We start from the raw sequence: 21,094 nt of genomic DNA, 5'->3' as shown, positions 1-21,094 counted from the left end.
TACAGGATAGAGACTCTGTTCATCACAACAACTAGAGTAGCAGACTACAGGATAGAGACTCTGTTCATCACAACAACTAGAGTAGCAGACTACAGGATAGAGACTCTGTTCATCACAACAACTAGAGTAGCAGACTACAGGATCTCTGTTCACACAACAACTAGAGTAGCAGACTACAGGATAGAGACTCTGTTCATCACAACAACTAGAGTAGCAGACTACAGGATAGAGACTCTGTTCATCACAACAACTAGAGTAGCAGACTACAGGATAGAGACTCTGTTCATCACAACAACTAGAGTAGCAGACTACAGGATAGAGACTCTGTTCATCACAACAACTAGAGTAGCAGACTACAGGATAGAGACTCTGTTCATCACAACTACTAGAGTAGCAGACTACAGGATAGAGACTCTGTTCTCCTTTCATCACAACAACTAGAGTAGCAGACTACAGGATAGAGACTCTGTTCATCACAACAACTAGAGTAGCAGACTACAGGATAGAGACTCTGTTCATCACAACAACTAGAGTAGCAGACTACAGGATAGAGACTCTGTTCTCCTTTCTGATCACAACAACTAGAGTAGCAGACTACAGGATAGAGACTCTGTTCATCACAACAACTAGAGTAGCAGACTACAGGATAGAGACTCTGTTCATCACAACAACTAGAGGAGCAGACTACAGGATAGAGACTCTGTTCATCACAACAACTAGAGTAGCAGACTACAGGATAGAGACTCTGTTCATCACAACAACTAGAGTAGCAGACTACAGGATAGAGACTCTGTTCATCACAACAACTAGAGTAGCAGACTACAGGATAGAGACTCTGTTCCCCTTTCATCATAACTAGTGGGTTTGTTTACCCTCTTATGGCTCTAAGACAAGTCTATAATGGAACCAATTGCTCCACACAAATCACACACTTGCATGCAAGCACTCCCCCCCCCCACTTAAACTTCTGACCAATTATGTCTGAAAGGTTGAACATAGAAGCCTGTCATCTCAGCACAGCTGTTTCTGTCCAGGGGCTTAAAGACGAAACCCCTCAGTGTCTACAGGACACAAAGACGCACGGGAGGGGTCAAGTAGGAAGGGGAGGGGGGCAGTAGAGGAATGATCAGAGAGGGAGTCAGCGGAGGAGAAGGGACGAGGCAGGTGGTGTACTAGATTTAAAACAGTAATTAGCCAGGAGTCTCACCTCGAGCGGCACGGGGGTCACCAGAAGATTAGGAGGGAGGTTAAATTAACGGCCCGGCCCGAGACGGGCGACAGGCCTTGAAACACCATGACCTCACAATCTGCCAGAGATTTAGCGCGGGCAGGGAGCCAGGCAGGTACACAAGAAGGCCTAAAGATACTGTACGCTACTTTATAGTGGAACTGACAGAGATTTAGTGCAGGCAGGGAGCCAGGCAGGTACACAGAAGGCCTAAAGATACTGTATGCTACTTTATAGTGGAACTGACAGTGTTTAGCAACAGGAAATCTTATTAAAAATCTCACACACCAGGAAGAATGACACTTAAAAATAAATTGACAATGAGCACTTAGATGTGGTCATTTTCCCGGTTTCATAAATTCATGGAATGTTTGGGAATGACGTAGAAGACATTTATGATTCTACAGCAACAAACTGGGAAAGCTGCCAGGCATTTGGACAATTAATAGACACTGTTGTAAATAAAACCCTGATAAAAACACTGTTGTCCTGGACCGGAGTCTACGCAGACCGGTGCAGCAGAGCCAATCAGAGCTACAGTAGACCTTTATGGAAATAAGCTATTTGGCACACAGACCTGGCATCGTTCTCTTTGAACTGGACTGTGTGTTTACAGGCAGTAGGGCCTGTCATCATTCACTATGAACTGGACTGCGTGTTTACAGGCAGTAGGGCCTGTCATCATTCACTATGAACTGGACTGTGTGTTTACAGGCAGTAGGGCCTGTCATCATTCACTATGAACAGGACTGTGTGTTTACAGGCAGTAGGGCCTGTAAGTCCCTATGAACTGGACTGTGTGTTTACAGGCAGTAGGGCCTGTCATCATTCACTATGAACTGGACTGTGTGTTTACAGGCAGTAGGGCCTGTCATCATTCACTATGAACTGGACTGTGTGTTTACAGGCAGTAGGGCCTGTCATCATTCACTATGAACTGGACTGTGTGTTTACAGGCAGTAGGGCCTGTCATCATTCACTATGAACTGGACTGTGTGTTTACAGGCAGTAGGGAACTGGACTGTCAGGGCCTCATTCACTATGAACTGGACTGTGTGTTTACAGGCAGTAGGGCCTGTCATCATTCACTATGAACTGGACTGTGTGTTTACAGGCAGTAGGGCCTGTCATCATTCACTATGAACTGGACTGTGTGTTTACAGGCAGTAGGGCCTGTCATCATTCACTATGAACTGGACTGTGTGTTTACAGGCAGTAGGGCCTGTCATCATTCACTATGAACTGGACTGTGTGTTTACAGGCAGTAGGGCCTGTCAGTCCCTATGAACTGGACTGTGTGTTTACAGGCAGTAGGGCCTGTCATCATTCACTATGAACTGGACTGTGTGTTTACAGGCAGTAGGGCCTGTCATCATTCACTATGAACTGGACTGTGTGTTTACAGGCAGTAGGGCCTGTCATCATTCACTATGAACTGGACTGTGTGTTTACAGGCAGTAGGGCCTGTCATCATTCACTATGAACTGGACTGTGTGTTTACAGGCAGTAGGGCCTGTCATCATTCACTATGAACTGGACTGTGTGTTTACAGGCAGTAGGGCCTGTCATCATTCACTATGAACTGGACTGTGTGTTTACAGGCAGTAGGGCCTGTCATCATTCACTATGAACTGGACTGTGTGTTTACAGGCAGTAGGGCCTGTCATCATTCACTATGAACTGGACTGTGTGTTTACAGGCAGTAGGGCCTGTCATCATTCACTATGAACTGAACTGTGTGTTTACTGTGTCATTTACTATGAACTGGAGTGTGTTTACAGGCAGTAGGGCCTGTCATCATTCACTATGAACTGGACTGTGTGTTTACAGGCAGTAGGGCCTGTCATCATTCACTATGAACTGGACTGTGTGTTTACAGGCAGTAGGGCCTGTCATCATTCACTATGAACTGGACTGTGTGTTTACAGGCAGTAGGGCCTGTCATCATTCACTATGAACTGGACTGTGTGTTTACAGGCAGTAGGGCCTGTCATCCTTCACTATGAACTGGACTGTGTGTTTACAGGCAGTAGGGCCTGTCATCCTTCCCTATGAACTGGACTGTGTGTTTACAGGCAGTAGGGCCTGGCCTTCACTATGAACTGGACTGTGTGTTTACACTAGGGCCTGAACTGAACTGGACTGTGTGTTTACAGGAAGTAGGGCCTGTCATCATTCACTATGAACTGGACTGTGTGTTTACAGGCAGTAGGACCTGTCATCCTTCACTATGAACTGGACTGTGTGTTTACAGGCAGTAGGGCCTGTCATCCTTCACTATGAACAGGACTGTGTGTTTACAGGCAGTAGGACCTGTCATCATTCACTATGAACTGGACTGTGTGTTTACAGGCAGTAGGGCCTGTCATCATTCACTATGAACTGGACTGTGTGTTTACAGGCAGTAGGGCCTGTCATCATTCACTCACTATGAACTGACTGTGTGTTTACAGGCAGTAGGGCCTGTCATCATTCACTATGAACTGGACTGCGTGTTTACAGGCAGTAGGGCCTGTCAGTCCCTTTGAACTGGACTGTGTGTTTACAGGCAGTAGGGCCTGTCATCATTCACTATGAACTGGACTGCGTGTTTACAGGCAGTAAGGCCTGCCATCATTCACTATGAACTGGACTGTGTGTTTACAGGCAGTAGGGCCTGTCATCATTCACTATGAACTGGACTGTGTGTTTACAGGCAGTAGGGCCTGTCATCATTCACTATGAACTGGACTGTGTGTTTACAGGCAGTAGGGCCTGTCATCATTCACTATGAACTGGACTGTGTGTTTACAGGCAGTAGGGCCTGTCATCCTTCACTATGAACTGGACTGTGTGTTTACAGGCAGTAGGGCCTGTCATCCTTCACTATGAACTGGACTGTGTGTTTACAGGCAGTAGGGCCTGTCATCCTTCACTATGAACTGGACTGTGTGTTTACAGGCAGTAGGGCCTGTCATCATTCACTATGAACTGGACTGTGTGTTTACAGGCAGTAGGGCCTGTCATCATTCACTATGAACTGGACTGTGTGTTTACAGGCAGTAGGGCCTGTCATCATTCACTATGAACTGGACTGCGTGTTTACAGGCAGTAGGGCCTGTCATCATTCACTATGAACTGGACTGCGTGTTTACAGGCAGTAGGGCCCGTCATCATTCACTTTGAACTGGACTGTGTGTTTACAGGCAGTAGGGCCTGTCATCATTCACTATGAACTGGACTGTGTGTTTACAGGCAGTAGGGCCTGTCATCATTCACTATGAACTGGACTGTGTGTTTACAGGCAGTAGGGCCTGTCATCATTCACTTTGAACTGGACTGTGTGTTTACAGGCAGTAGGGCCTGTCATCATTCACTATGAACTGGACTGTGTGTTTACAGGCAGTAGGGCCTGTCATCATTCACTATGAACTGGACTGTGTGTTTACAGGCAGTAGGGCCTGTCATCCTTCACTATGAACTGGACTGCGTGTTTACAGGCAGTAGGGCCTGTCATCATTCACTATGAACTGGACTGTGTGTTTACAGGCAGTAGGGCCTGTCATCCTTCACTATGAACTGGACTGCGTGTTTACAGGCAGTAGGGCCCGTCATCATTCACTTTGAACTGGACTGTGTGTTTACAGGCAGTAGGGCCTGTCATCATTCACTATGAACTGGACTGTGTGTTTACAGGCAGTAGGGCCTGGCATCATTCACTATGAACTGGACTGTGTGTTTACAGGCACTTTGAACTGGACTGTGTGTTGACAGGAAGTAGGACCTGTCATCATTCACTATGAACAGGACTGTGTGTTTACAGGAAGTAGGGCCTGTCATCATTCACTATGAACTGGACTGTGTGTTTACAGGAAGTAGGACCTGTCATCATTCACTATGAACTGGACTGTGTGTTTACAGGAAGTAGGACCTGTCATCATTCACTTTGAACTGGACTGTGTGTTTACAGGCAGTAGGGCCTGTCATCATTCACTATGAACTGGACTGTGTGTTTACAGGCAGTAGGGCCTGTCATCATTCACTTTGAACTGGACTGTGTGTTTACAGGCAGTAGGGCCTGTCATCATTCACTTTGAACTGGACTGTGTGTTTACAGGCAGTAGGGCCTGTCATCATTCACTATGAACTGGACTGTGTGTTTACAGGCAGTAGGGCCTGGCATCATTCACTATGAACTGGACTGTGTGTTTACAGGCAGTAGGGCCTGGCATCATTCACTATGAACTGGACTGTGTGTTTACAGGCAGTAGGGCCTGGCATCATTCACTATGAACTGGACTGTGTGTTTACAGGCAGTAGGGTCTGTCATCATTCACTATGAACTGGACTGTGTGTTTACAGGCAGTAGGGCCTGGCATCATTCACTATGAACTGGACTGTGTGTTTACAGGCAGTAGGGCCTGTCATCATTCACTATGAACTGGACTGTGTGTTTACAGGCAGTAGGGCCTGTCATCCTTCACTATGAACTGGACTGTGTGTTTACAGGCAGTAGGGCCTGGCATCCTTCACTATGAACTGGACTGTGTGTTTACAGGCAGTAGGGCCTGTCATCATTCACTATGAACTGGACTGTGTGTTTACAGGCAGTAGGGCCTGTCATCCTTCACTATGAACTGGACTGTGTGTTTACAGGCAGTAGGGCCTGGCATCCTTCACTATGAACTGGACTGTGTGTTTACAGGCAGTAGGGCCTGTCATCCTTCACTATGAACTGGACTGTGTGTTTACAGGCAGTAGGGCCTGGCATCCTTCACTATGAACTGGACTGTGTGTTTACAGGCAGTAGGGCCGGTCATCATTCACTATGAACTGGACTGTGTGTTTACAGGCAGTAGGGCCTGTCATCATTCACTATGAACTGGACTGTGTGTTTACAGGCAGTAGGGCCTGTCATCATTTCCTTTGAACTGGACTGTGTGTTTATAGGCACTTTGAACTAGACTGTGTGTTTACAGGAAGTAGCAACAGTACGACTTTATATCATTAGAAGGCATTCGCCAAAAGCCACAAATAAACCTGAATGGATTTCTGTAAATATGTAAATGTACCAGTATAACTTTAGCCCGTCCCCTCGCCCCTACCCGGGCTCGAACCAGGGACCCTCTGCACACATCAACAGTCACCCCTCGAAGCATCGTTACCCATCGCTCCACAAAAGCCGCGGCCATTGCAGAGCAAGGGGAACCACTACTTCAAGGTCTCAGAGTGACGTCACCGATTGAAACGCTATTTAGCGCGCACCACCGCTAACTAAGCTAGCCGTTTCACATCCGTACATTCATCAATTTTTGTCCAAAAATATTGAGTCATTGCGAATGGGTGGAGGAAGCAAACAATGTACCAGGCTAGGTGTGATCTACAACCTGAAAACAATGTACCAGGCTAGGTGTGATCTACAACCTGAAAACAATGTACCAGGCTAGGTGTGATCTACAACCTGAAAACAATGTACCAGGCTAGGTGTGATCTACAACCTGAGAACAATATTTGTTGGACAACCGAGAAATGTATTGGTGAATGATGTTAGAATAGAACTTCATCCATCTATTCTGCCAACAATGTCTTACTGTCAGTCATGGAATTCTGAGTAAAATATAAATACATTATAAACTGTTTATGAAGTTGGTTTTGTAGTATGAAGTGGGAATTTGATGGGAATTTGATGGGAATTTGATATTATGATGGTCTGTTTCACACCTGCAAAGTAGTTAAAACGCTGATAGATACTGCCTAAACACAGGCTACTTATAGATACTGCCTAAACACAGGCTACTTATAGATACTGCCTAAACACAGGCTACTTATAGATACTGCCTAAACACAGGCTACTTATAGATACTGCCTAAACACAGGCTACTTATAGATACTGCCTAAACACAGGCTACTTATAGATACTGCCTAAACACAGGCTACTTATAGATACTGCCTAAACACAGGCTACTTATAGATACTGCCTAAACACAGGCTACTTATAGATACTGCCTAAACACAGGCTACTTATAGATACTGCCTAAACACAGGCTACTTATAGATACTGCCTAAACACAGGCTACTTAAAGATACTGCCTAAACACAGGCTACTTAAAGATACTGCCTAAACACAGGCTATTTAGAGATACTGCCTGAACACGCTACTTAACGGTACTGCCTAAACACGCTACTTAACGGTACTGCCTGAACACGCTACTTAACGGTACTGCCTGAACATGCTACTTAACGGTACTGCCTAAACACAGGCTACTTAAAGATACTGCCTAAACACATGCTATTTAGAGATACTGCCTGAACACGCTACTTAACGGTACTGCCTGAACACGCTACTTAACGGTACTGCCTGAACACGCTACTTAACGGTACTGCCTGAACACGCTACTTAACGGTACTGCCTGAACACGCTACTTAACGGTACTGCCTGAACACGCTACTGCCTGAACATGCTACTTAGAGATACTGCCTAGTGCTTAACAGTACTGCTTAAATCACTCTCCACAGGTGCAAGACAAACTACAGATGTAGGACCTTCATTTGATCACTCTTGTTGCTGGGAATTTTCCTGCAAAGCAGGAAATGCAAACTTGTAGTGTATTTTAGTCTTTTTTTAAAGGCTTCTACAGTTTGTAATTTCCCCTTTGAAGTTTCAGACTGGATTTGCCCTCACGAAAAATGTACCAACCCCTTTCAAAATACATTATAATCCACATTTCCTGTTGCTGCAGGATCATTTTCCTGCTGTAGCAAACTGACTCAAATTAAGATCCTACATCTGTACCATTCACACTCTAGGATATCAGCAAGGGTGGCTGTATTCAAAATGGCTGGCTGAAGAAGTTTTACATCGGAGGGTATTGTCTTAGCGTGTGTCCCAAATGGCACTTTATTCCTCATAGGGCTCTGGTCATAAGTAGTAGGGCACTATATAGGCCATGGAATAGGGTACAATTTGGGAGTCATCTTCACAGTGTTGTAGGACTTCTGTCCTCTCTTCACCTGCTTTACTTTAAACCCTTAAGGCCTCAGGATCCGTACGGCTCCAATCGAAAGTTAATTCCTCCCAGGTTCTAATCAATTAAAAAAGTGAATGGCTGAGCACAGACAGATGCCATCACAGGGTTCTATAGTCTGAGAAGACAGACCAGACCAGTAACAAACAGATGCCATCACAGGGTTCTATAGTCTGAGAAGACAGACCAGACCAGTAACAAACAGATGCCATCACAGGGTTCTATAGTCTGAGAAGACAGACCAGACCAGTAACAAACAGATGCCATCACAGGGTTCTATAGTCTGAGAAGACAGACCAGACCAGTAACAAACAGATGCCATCACAGGGTTCTATAGTCTGAGAAGACAGACCAGACCAGTAACAAACAGACAGATGCCATCACAGGGTTCTATAGTCTGAGAAGACAGACCAGACCAGTAACAAACAGATGCCATCACAGGGTTCTATAGTCTGAGAAGACAGACCAGACCAGTAACAAACAGATGCCATCACAGGGTTCTATAGTCTGAGAAGACAGACCAGAAACAAACAGATGCCATCACAGGGTTCTATAGTCTGAGAAGACAGACCAGACCAGTAACAAACAGATGCCATCACAGGGTTCTATAGTCTGAGAAGACAGACCAGACCAGTAACAAACAGATGCCATCACAGGGTTCTATAGTCTGAGAAGACAGACCAGACCAGTAACAAACAGATGCCATCACAGGGTTCTATAGTCTGAGAAGACAGACCAGACCAGTAACAAACAGATGCCATCACAGGGTTCTATAGTCTGAGAAGACAGACCAGACCAGTAACAAACAGATGCCATCACAGGGTTCTATAGTCTGAGAAGACAGACCAGACCAGTAACAGACAGATGCCATCACAGGGTTCTATAGTCTGAGAAGACAGACCAGACCAGTAACAAACAGATGCCATCACAGGGTTCTATAGTCTGAGAAGACAGACCAGACCAGTAACAAACAGATGCCATCACAGGGTTCTATAGTCTGAGAAGACAGACCAGAAACAAACAGATGCCATCACAGGGTTCTATAGTCTGAGAAGACAGACCAGACCAGTAACAAACAGATGCCATCACAGGGTTCTATAGTCTGAGAAGACAGACCAGACCAGAAACAAACAGACAGATGCCATCACAGGGTTCTATAGTCTGAGAAGACAGACCAGACCAGATGCCATCACAGGGTTCTAGTCTGAGAAGACAGACCAGACCAGTAACAGATGCCATCACAGGGTTCTATAGTCTGAGAAGACAGACCAGACCAGTAACAAACAGATGCCATCACAGGGTTCTATAGTCTGAGAAGACAGACCAGACCAGTAACAAACAGATGCCATCACAGGGTTCTATAGTCTGAGAAGACAGACCAGACCAGAAACAAACAGACAGATGCCATCACAGGGTTCTATAGTCTGAGAAGACAGACCAGACCAGTAACAAACAGATGCCATCACAGGGTTCTATAGTCTGAGAAGACAGACCAGACCAGTAACAAACAGATGCCATCACAGGGTTCTATAGTCTGAGAAGACAGACCAGACCAGTAACAAACAGATGCCATCACAGGGTTCTATAGTCTGAGAAGACAGACCAGACCAGTAACAAACAGACAGATGCCATCACAGGGTTCTATAGTCTGAGAAGACAGACCAGACCAGAAACAGACAGATGCCATCACAGGGTTCTATAGTCTGAGAAGACAGACCAGACCAGTAACAAACAGATGCCATCACAGGGTTCTATAGTCTGAGAAGACAGACCAGACCAGTAACAAACAGATGCCATCACAGGGTTCTATAGTCTGAGAAGACAGACCAGACCAGACCAACAAACAGACAGATGCCATCACAGGGTTCTATAGTCTGAGAAGACAGACCAGACCAGTAACAAACAGACAGATGCCATCACAGGGTTCTATAGTCTGAGAAGACAGACCAGACCAGTAACAAACAGACAGATGCCATCACAGGGTTCTATAGTCTGAGAAGACAGACCAGACCAGTAACAAACAGATGCCATCACAGGGTTCTATAGTCTGAGAAGACAGACCAGACCAGTAACAAACAGACAGATGCCATCACAGGGTTCTATAGTCTGAGAAGACAGACCAGACCAGTAACAAACAGATGCCATCACAGGGTTCTATAGTCTGAGAAGACAGACCAGACCAGTAACAGACAGATGCCATCACAGGGTTCTATAGTCTGAAAGACAGACCAGACCAGTAACAAACAGATGCCATCACAGGGTTCTATAGTCTGAGAAGACCAGACCAGTAACAAACAGATGCCATCACAGGGTTCTATAGTCTGAGAAGACAGACCAGACCAGAAACAAACAGACAGATGCCATCACAGGGTTCTATAGTCTGAGAAGACAGACCAGACCAGTAACAAACAGATGCCATCACAGGGTTCTATAGTCTGAGAAGACAGACCAGACCAGTAACAAACAGATGCCATCACAGGGTTCTATAGTCTGAGAAGACAGACCAGACCAGTAACAAACAGATGCCATCACAGGGTTCTATAGTCTGAGAAGACAGACCAGACCAGTAACAAACAGACAGATGCCATCACAGGGTTCTATAGTCTGAAGACAGACCAGACCAGATGCCAGGGTTCTATAGTCTGAGAAGACAGACCAGACCAGTAACAAACAGATGCCATCACAGGGTTCTATAGTCTGAGAAGACAGACCAGACCAGTAACAAACAGATGCCATCACAGGGTTCTATAGTCTGAGAAGACAGACCAGACCAGAAACAAACAGATGCCATCACAGGGTTCTATAGTCTGAGAAGACAGACCAGACCAGTAACAAACAGACAGATGCCATCACAGGGTTCTATAGTCTGAGAAGACAGACCAGACCAGAACAAACAGACAGATGCCATCACAGGGTTCTATAGTCTGAAAGACAGACCAGACCAGTAACAAACAGCCATCACAGGGTTCTATAGTCTGAGAAGACAGACCAGACCAGTAACAAACAGATGCCATCACAGGGTTCTATAGTCTGAGAAGACAGACCAGACCAGTAACAAACAGATGCCATCACAGGGTTCTATAGTCTGAGAGACAGACCAGACCAGTAACAAACAGATGCCATCACAGGGTTCTATAGTCTGAGAAGACAGACCAGACCAGTAACAAACAGATGCCATCACAGGGTTCTATAGTCTGAGAAGACAGACCAGACCAGTAACAAACAGATGCCATCACAGGGTTCTATAGTCTGAGAAGACAGACCAGACCAGTAACAAACAGACAGATGCCATCACAGGGTTCTATAGTCTGAGAAGACAGACCAGACCAGTAACAAACAGACAGATGCCATCACAGGGTTCTATAGTCTGAGAAGACAGACCAGACCAGTAACAAACAGATGCCATCACAGGGTTCTATAGTCTGAGAAGACAGACCAGACCAGTAACAAACAGACAGATGCCATCACAGGTTCTATAGTCTGAGAAGACAGACCAGACCAGTAACAAACAGACAGATGCCATCACAGGGTTCTATAGTCTGAGAAGACAGACCAGACCAGTAACAAACAGATGCCATCACAGGGTTCTATAGTCTGAGAAGACAGACCAGACCAGTAACAAACAGATGCCATCACAGGGTTCTATAGTCTGAGAAGACAGACCAGACCAGAAACAAACAGACAGATGCCATCACAGGGTTCTATAGTCTGAGAAGACAGACCAGACCAGACCAGATGCCAGTTCTAACAAACAGACAGACCAGTGCCATCACAGGGTTCTATAGTCTGAGAAGACAGACCAGACCAGTAACAAACAGACAGATGCCATCACAGGGTTCTATAGTCTGAGAAGACAGACCAGACCAGTAACAAACAGATGCCATCAAGTCTGAGAAGACAGACCAGACCAGTAACAAACAGATGCCATCACAGGGTTCTATAGTCTGAGAAGACAGACCAGTAACAAACAGATGCCATCACAGGGTTCTATAGTCTGAGAAGACAGACCAGACCAGTAACAAACAGATGCCATCAGATGCCAGACCAGACCAGTCAAACAGATGCCATCACAGGGTTCTATAGTCTGAGAAGACAGACCAGACCAGTAACAAACAGATGCCATCACAGGGTCTATAGTCTGAGAAGACAGACCAGACCAGTAACAAACAGACAGATGCCATCACAGGGTTCTATAGTCTGAGAAGACAGACCAGACCAGTAACAAACAAACAGATGCCATCACAGGGTTTTATAGTCTGAGAAGACAGACCAGACCAGTAACAAACAGATGCCATCACAGGGTTCTATAGTCTGAGAAGACAGACCAGACCAGAAACAAACAGACAGATGCCATCACAGGGTTCTAATTGTCTGGTCAGTCTTTTCAGCTCTCGAGTGACGCAGCTGTCTAAGCCACTGCATCTCAGTGCAGGGTCTGTAGTGATGCTAGAGGCATCACTACAGACCCTGGTTCGATCCTGGGCTGTATCACAACAGGCCGTGACCTGGTGTCCTATAGGGCGGCGCACAATTGGCCCAGCGTTGTCCGGGTTAGAGGGGTTTGGTCGGGGTAGTCTGTCAATGTCAAATAAGAACACATTCTTAACTGACTTGCCAAGTTAAATAGAAAAGGTTCAAATAGAAAAGAAAAATGTAAATCAGAAACAAACAGACCGATGCCATCAAAAAGGTCCTAGAGTCTGGTCTGTCTTCTCAGAATCAAAAGGTCCTAGAGTCTGGTCTGTCTTCTCAGAATCAAAAGGTGCTAGAGTCTGGTCTGTCTTCTCAGAATCAAAAGGTCCTAGAGTCTGGTCTGTCTTCTCAGAATCAAAAGGTCCTAGAGTCTGGTCTGTCTTCTCAGAATCAAAAGGTCCTAGAGTCTGGTCTGTCTTCTCAGAAACACAAGGTCCTAGAGTCTGGTCTGTCTTCTCAGAAACACAAGGTCCTATAGTCTGGTCTGTCTTCTCAGAAACACAAGGTCCTATAGTCTGGTCTGTCTTCTCAGAAACACAAGGTCCTAGAGTCTGGTCTGTCTTCTCAGAAACACAAGGTCCTAGAGTCTGGTCTGTCTTCTCAGAAACAAAAGGGAACAGGGACCGAGTCAGGAAGCAGCAGCAAGTCAACTATGGTAATAACATAGGGTACGTCCCAAATAGGACCCTATTCCCTACATACTGCACTACATTTCACCTAAGACATATGGGCCCTGGTCTAAAAGTAGTGCACTATATACGGAATAGGGTGCCATTTTGGAAGCAAGCCCAGTTCCTGCTCCAGAGGTTGAGAGTCTCAATTTGCATCTGAATCTGACTGAAACAAGAGAGAGGGAGAGAGAGAAAGAGCTGGAAGAGGGTGCCTCAATGCCAGCTTTGTGTCCAGCCATGCAAAGCACAGACAGACAGAGTCGCCACAGAAATGCCACCAACTGGCAAGGCAACGCAGGGAGATTGAAACATCTCCTTGTCAATCTCCCAACACAACAGAGTGAAGAACCGAACAGATACAATGAATTGTAAATCCAGGGGTTGTCTGCACCACCTCTCCCTCGACTCCAATCCCACCTCCATCGCCTCCCATGTATCACAGTCATTCCCAACAGTGATTGTTCTAGTTTAGTCCATCCCTCCTGTTTTCTATCTGATTGAGTCTGAGGCAGGCCGGCTGACAGCAAGGACCTGACTAGAGAGGATGTCACTTTCAAATCAGAGATGAGAGAACACACAGTCCTTTTCTTTTCACACCCCGGGACCATCTTCCTTGCATGACAACGCGAGCTGAATAAACATCTCTCATACCGTCCGTCTCTGTGAGCCCCCTACTAAATGCATCTGTAACAAAATGGAACAGTAGTCACGACAACGGGATCTGTTGTCATTGGGATAAAAAGGACTTGTTTTTTTTTTTCCCCTTCCGACATCTGAGACGGGTTGCTGGAGGAGGACATCACCACTACTGCTGGGTTCCCTCTCTAAAGATGTACTGCTCTGAGAGAACCGTCAGTCTCTGGGACTCCTACAACTAGAACAACACACGAGGTTCATAGCTTGTTACAGTAAGGAAAGGTAAGATATTAACACAGCTGTATCCCCATTTAGATAGGATGTATTGATAGACCATGTTTAAACCCAGGGGGGACGGCTAGATTCCATCAATTCACGTTGGACTGCGGTGTTAAAACCACCTTCATTGTCTTAAAGTAACAAGGGACCGTTCTGTGTTCATGCTGCAGCAGCAGTGATCTGTGAGCCACATGACTGTCTCTGTGTGTGTGTGTGTGTGTGTGTGTGTGTGTGTGTGTGTGTGTGTGATCTGTGAGCCACATGACTGTCTCTGTAAGAGAGACTACTCTGGTCGGCAGCAGCAGTGATCTGTGAGCCACATGACTGTCTGTGTGTGTGTGTGTGTGATCTGTGAGCCACATGACTGTCTCTGTGTGTGTGTGTGTGTGTGTAAGAGAGACTACTCTGGTCGGCAGCAGCAGTGATCTGTGAGCCACATGACTGTCTGTGTGTGTGTGTGTGTGTGTGTGTGTGTAGAGAGACTACTCTGGTCGGCAGCAGCAGTGATCTGTGAGCCACATGACTGTCTGTGTGTGTGTGTGTGTGTGTGTGTGTGTGTGTGTGTGTGTGTGTGTAAGAGAGACTACTCTGGTCGGCAGCAGCAGTGATCTGTGAGCCACATGACTGTCTGTGTGTGTGTAAGAGAGACTACTCTGGTCGGCAGCAGCAGTGATCTGTGAGCCACATGACTGACAGTGTGTGTGTGTGAGAGAGAGAGAGAGAGCGACTACACTGATCGGCAGCAGCCTGCATGACAGTCCTGAACCCCAGCCAAGATCCTTATCAAAACTGTTGTGTGTGTGTGAGTCCCAACTGGTACCCTATATAGTGCACAACTTTTGACCAGAGCCTATAGGGAATACAGTGCCATTTGGGACAAAGCCCGTACTGTATGTTACAAAATAGGGAGTTTCTCACCAGACAAGAAAGTGTCAGGCCTCTCTGATCCTGCCTCCTGAATCTACAACACCAACAGGCAGGGATATCTCTTTACAACACCAACAGACAGGGATATCTCTTTACAACACCAACAGACAGGGACATCTCCTGAATCTACAACACCAACAGGTAGGGATCTCTTTACAACACCAACAGAAGGGAATATCTCCTGAATCTCTTCACAACACCAACAGACAGGGATATCTCCTGAATCTACAACACCAACAGACAGGGATATCTCCTGAATCTACAACACCAACAGACAGGGATATCTCTTTACAACACCAACAGACAGGGATATCTCCTGAATCTACAACACCAGCAGGTAGGGATCTCTTTACAACACCAACAGACAGGGATATCTCCTGAATCTACAACACCAACAGACAGGCATATCTCCTGAATCTCCTGAATCTCTCTTTACAACACCAACAGACAGGGATATCTCCTGAATCTCTCTTTACAACACCAACAGACAGGGATATCTCCTGAATCTACAACACCAGACGGATATCTCCTGAATCTCCTGAATCTCTCTTTACAACACCAACAGACAGGGATATCTCCTGAATCAAACACATCACGGAACCAGGGGTGTGGTAAAACTACACTCAGACACATCACAGAACCAGGGGTGTGGCATCAGCCCAGCCTCCAGAACCAGGGCTGTGGCATCAACCCAGCCTCCAGAACCAGGGGTGTGGTATCAACTGATGAAGTGTGGCAGCCACAGGTCTTCATCAGGCAGCAGCCAAACAGGTCTTCATCAGGTCTTCATCAGGCAGCAGCCAAACAGGTCTTCATCAGGTCTTCATCAGGCAGCAGCCAAACAGGTCTTCATCAGGTCTTCATCAGGCAGCAGCCAAACAGGTCTTCATCAGGTCTTCATCAGGCAGCAGCCAAACAGGTCTTCATCAGGTCTTCATCAGGCAGCAGCCAAACAGGTCTTCATCAGCCAAACAGGTCTTCATCAACAGCCAAACAGTCTTCATCAGGCAGCAGCCAAACAGGTCTTCATCAGGTCTTCATCAGACAGCAGCCAAATAGGTCTTCATCAGACAGAGGTCTTAGTATTGATGTATGGCCATCTACTATAGCATAGCATCCATGCCCCTATATTGGGGGGGGGTAACCACGCAGCACTGGGGTAACCAGAGGGAGACTGGAGACCAGGACGACTAGGTAGGACCAGAGGGAGGCTGGCGAGTAGGACGACTAGGTAGGACCATAGGAGGACTAGGTAGGACCAGAGGGAGGCTGGAGAGTAGGACGACTAGGTAGGACCAGAGGAGGACTAGGTAGGACCAGAGGGAGGCTGGAGAGTAGGGAGACCAGAGGGAGGCTGGAGAGTAGGAGGCTGGAGAGCAGGAGGACTAGGTAGGGCTGGCTGGTGGGAGGCTGGGAGCAGGAGGACTAGGTAGGACCAGAGGGAGGCTGGGAGCAGGAGGACTAGGTAGGGCCAGAGGGAGCCTGGAGAGTAGGAGGACTAGATAGGACCAGAGGGAGGCTGGAGAGTAGGAGGACTAGATAAGGCTGGCTGGTGGGAGGCTGGGAGCAGGAGGATTAGCCGCTGGGAGGCTGAGAGCAGTGGTCAGGATGATATATTAAACGGTCTGTTTAGGCTAGTCTTCACATCAGCCAGCTGCAGTCACTGGCTGGCAGGCAGGGACCCGGTTTACAAAGAGTCCTCTGATGAGAGGGGAAGATGGGTTCATAGGCTGCGATGGAATCAGTTACATCTGTATCACATGTAACGTCACATCACATTAGATCAACTGGAATGAAACCCTCACTCACGGTTGTACACAGAGCTGTGACTAAACCATTCCCCAAATATTATATTACCCCCCTACATTTTAATTATCACTAAAACAGCAAAGAATCATTTTGTGAACTGTAAAGAACCATTGAAGAGTTCAGAGTCATTATGGTTCCACATAAAAACCCATCAGCCTTCCTAAAGAACCCTTTTGAGGAACCCTCGTGTTTTAGCGTGTGGAGCGTCTGGTTAAATTCTGCTTAGGAACATTTTTTTTTTTTTTTACATCTCTAAAATGGTTAAACTAGTGAGAAATACACGTGAATATTGAACAAATCTGTGTTGGCTTCATTTACTATCATCACAAAAATAAGATATTTTGCCGTACTTAATTAAATGTATATTACGTGACTTTCCATGATGTTACCGGGTTACTACAAAACACAAGCTGCCATTAGACCACATCGAAGTGAGAGGGGATATTACAAACTTTTTACCTCAGATTGGTTATATTAGTATAAAAGTTTACTCAACACAATGACACAAGATCAATTGCTTAAAAAAAAACAGATCAATATCTTTGGTTTTGTACTGTTAATTCATACCAATACACAGATTTGAAAGTCAAACTGTCACTGTTGATATCCTATGGAGGGTCGTGATTAATTGAAATGGAACAGAAAAAGTTGTTTGTTCCATTTTCCGTGAAGGCAGCCTCCTGAAATCAACATCTGGCATTCCAAAATATACATAGAAGCCTCCTACTAAGGCTCATCTAACCAACCACATATGTTATTACAGGTTATTCCATGTTTCCAACCTGGTCTCAGAACATTTCATATTATTACGTAAAATATACATAGAAGCCTTCTACTAACGCTCATCTAACCAACCACGTTTCCATGGTCTCAGGTTATTCCACATTTCCAACCTGGTCTCACACTTATTCCTGTTATGTTTAATTTTTAAAATTTTACCTTTCCAACCTGGTCTCAGAACATTTCGTATTATTCCTGTTATGTTTAATATTTACCTTTATTTTACTAGGCAAGTCAGTTAAGAACAAATTCTTATTTTCAATGACGGCCTAGGAACAGTGGGTTAACTGCCTGTTCAGGGGCAGAACGACAGATTTGTACCTTGTCAGCTCGGGGATTTGAACTTGCAACCTTCCGGTTACTAGTCCAACGCTCTAACCACTAGGCTACCCTGCCACCTCTACACTCTAACCACTAGGCTATCCTGCCACCTCTACACTAACCACTAGGCTATCCTGCCGCCTCTAATGTAAATCGGAGATAGTCAATTTAGTATGATATGTTACGTTTCGTATGGTTACATAAGACAGATGGTTACTTAAAGCAGAAGAAGGTTGGATGGATGAGTGTATAACGGGAACGTCTAGCAATCCAAACTTTGGGAGTTCAAATCTCATCACAGACAAATTTAGCTAATTAGCATATTTCTAATTAGCAACATTTCCAAAATGTAGCTGACTTCTTCTGCTGGTTGTCCTCTAACCAGTGATGTAAAAATATATTCAGTTGTCATGTGTTATTTTGAGTTGTGGTAGTTTCAACAGTGCATATCCCTCCCTAATCAATGAGTGACACTTGACACTATTGTTGCACATGTATGTGTTGATAGTACATTTTATGTTTTCAGTATATCACAAACCGTTTATGCATATTGGTTATTGATTTGGACACTTGCCATTGGGCTATTTATCAATATGTCTGATCAACTGGAAGCAGCGACAGCATTTTAGGAATATAAAAATGGTCAACATTCATTTCCAACGGTAATTGTGCTTAATCTGGTAAAAACTGCTGAATGATTCCATGATTTATTTTGATGATATACCAGAAGTCTCCAAAGCGGGTTTGCCCTGCTTACAAAGAGCCCCCCCAAAAAATCTTATCAAATTTGAAAATGTCCTAGGCTCTCTCTCACCTGTGATAAAATCTAGGCTCAACAGAGGTATATGAAAGACTGAATTTCTATTTCCTATTTTACATTTAAAGACAACATATGAGGGGTCTTCTTACCTTCAACAGACTTTCCAATACTGTGCAGGTGTGTGAAGTCGAAGGTGTTGTTAACGTCCCGCAGGTATCTCTCCACCTCCACGGTGTTGTGATAACGGAACTCCAAGCTGCCACCGGACGACACCAACTTCCCGAGGTATAGGCAGAGCGCAAAAAGAAACATCGTCTCGTACGGGACAGTGACAACCTAACCCACAAAAATCAAGTTTAAGAAAAAAAACGTTAAGCCGATTTAAAATAAAATACAACACCGTCAAAATATGAACGAAAAACTCGCGAGGACATAGTAGCCACGCGCACAACCTGACACTGAAGTCAGCAATAACGTCAGTGGACAGCGCCAGTGTGCAGTTACCTGGCGTTACGTTTCTCAATACACTATACACTAATACACTAAGGTTTAGCGTTTTCTCCCAAATTACAGCCATCTAAATGACAACATGTTGCAAGCAATTCTTATTTTTTAGCTATCAATAAACATGTCTAAAATACACTAAATTCACAACAATTTTTTTTTTATAGCCTATTCACATGACATTCTAAATTACCTTATTGCTAAATGTATATTTTCTGCAGCTCGCTGTGTGCGCACAACTTCTTCTGTGAAGACGTCTCTTGAAGTCACACCGCTGTCACCCTCGCCTGTCCGACCGCATTCATAACAACTGTTTAATGTTCCAAATCGCTCGAATGGTTCTTAGTCGACAGATCAACCCTCCCCCCGACCACATTACACCGTCGGGTCCCCTGTCTGCCTACACACCGCCCTGTATGGCATTATCACTATATTCACCCACGGCAAGTTTTTAATACAGTAGCCAGCAGAGGCGAGGCGGAGCTAAACAGTTCTCAACTCAACATGATCTCACGGTTTTACCATTTTGACGTTTATCCACATTTGTCCCAACGTACAATTGGGAAGTTACTCCAAATGCAAATGTAGAAGTTGTCAAATTTTGAAGTTTTCAAATGTTGACGTTAAGGTTAAGGTTTGATAGGGTCACATTTGATATATATACAAATAGTCTACCACTGCGAATAAGGTGCCATTTGGGAGACTAGAAGGTGGGATCCCTGTGTTTTTAAAAAAAAAAAAGGATTGCCGAATCATTTTAAAAAGGTAAGAGGGGCACTATAATGCTCCACTACACATTTCATACTAAATGCCTACATCTTACAATGAATGTTTTCAACTATAACAATAATGTTTATTTACAGAACAAGAATTGTCCTGACTTTCAAGAATACCTGAATTGCTTTGATCTGCTATTCTGATTGGCTGGAAAGTTTGTCATTCCAATTATTTCAGATCTATACCGTGTCCAAGTTTCACCATGGCGACCACGGAACTTGGCGACACGTGGGCACATGAGAATTCTTAGAGTATGGCAAATACTTGTCAATTATTGCATTCTATCAATGCTGGGATTTCCCGGGCTACCTTAGACATGAAACAGGGGTTGGAGGACATACAGGCTGTCACCAATTTATTAATGCACAATTTGTCTAAATGAATATTGGAAACACTTTAACCATTACATTTTTACTCTGAACTGTTGGTTTTTAAGAAAAAGGTAATTTTTTTAGGTGTGATGTCATTACTTCCTGTTTTCATCAACAAGGTAGTTCAATGGTGTGTATGTATGCATGTACATGTACTTACCTGGAGTGCCTGAGGGTGGCGCTGTTTACTAATTACTTTATGTGGTCATATGTACTTGCACTTGACCCATGACATCTGATAAACATGGTTCTTCTACCCGCATTCCTGCCTCAGCAGGCTATTATATTACATGGTGTCATATGTTAAAAGGTTATACAAGGACAGCTCAACATTATGAAACATGGAACAAATGAGACCACCAACTACTCTAAACCTAGAGGGAAATCTAGCCCAACTGAGACCACCAACTACTCTGGACCTAGAGGGAAATCTATCCCAACTGAGACCACCAACTACTCTGGACCTAGAGGGAAATCTATCCCAACTGAGACCAACAACTACTCTGGACCTAGAGGGAAATCTATCCCAAATGAGACCACCAACTACTCTAAAC

At 45.1% G+C, this 21,094-nt stretch overlaps 1 protein-coding gene across 1 annotated transcript in view; it reads right to left on the bottom strand.

The window, feature by feature from the left end:
* The window catches only part of cpm (carboxypeptidase M), an 89,760-nt gene extending 69,901 nt beyond the window's left edge, over nt 1–19,859 (bottom strand). Inside the window, exons 1-2 of the mRNA XM_042316202.1 lie at nt 19,586–19,859; nt 19,038–19,224 (exon numbers count right to left, since the gene is read on the bottom strand). Of these exons, the coding sequence (XP_042172136.1) occupies nt 19,038–19,200 (163 nt within the window). The 5' untranslated portion in view covers nt 19,201–19,224; nt 19,586–19,859. The remainder of the gene's footprint in view (nt 1–19,037; nt 19,225–19,585) is intronic.
* Nucleotides 19,860–21,094: the final 1,235 nt, after the last annotated feature.

Source organism: Oncorhynchus tshawytscha, unplaced genomic scaffold (assembly GCF_018296145.1).
Source record: "Oncorhynchus tshawytscha isolate Ot180627B unplaced genomic scaffold, Otsh_v2.0 Un_scaffold_1874_pilon_pilon, whole genome shotgun sequence".
Classification (NCBI taxonomy): Eukaryota; Metazoa; Chordata; class Actinopteri; order Salmoniformes; family Salmonidae; genus Oncorhynchus; species Oncorhynchus tshawytscha.
The sequence above is the reverse complement of the archived record's forward strand: the minus strand, read 5'-3'. Positions and strand labels throughout refer to the sequence as shown.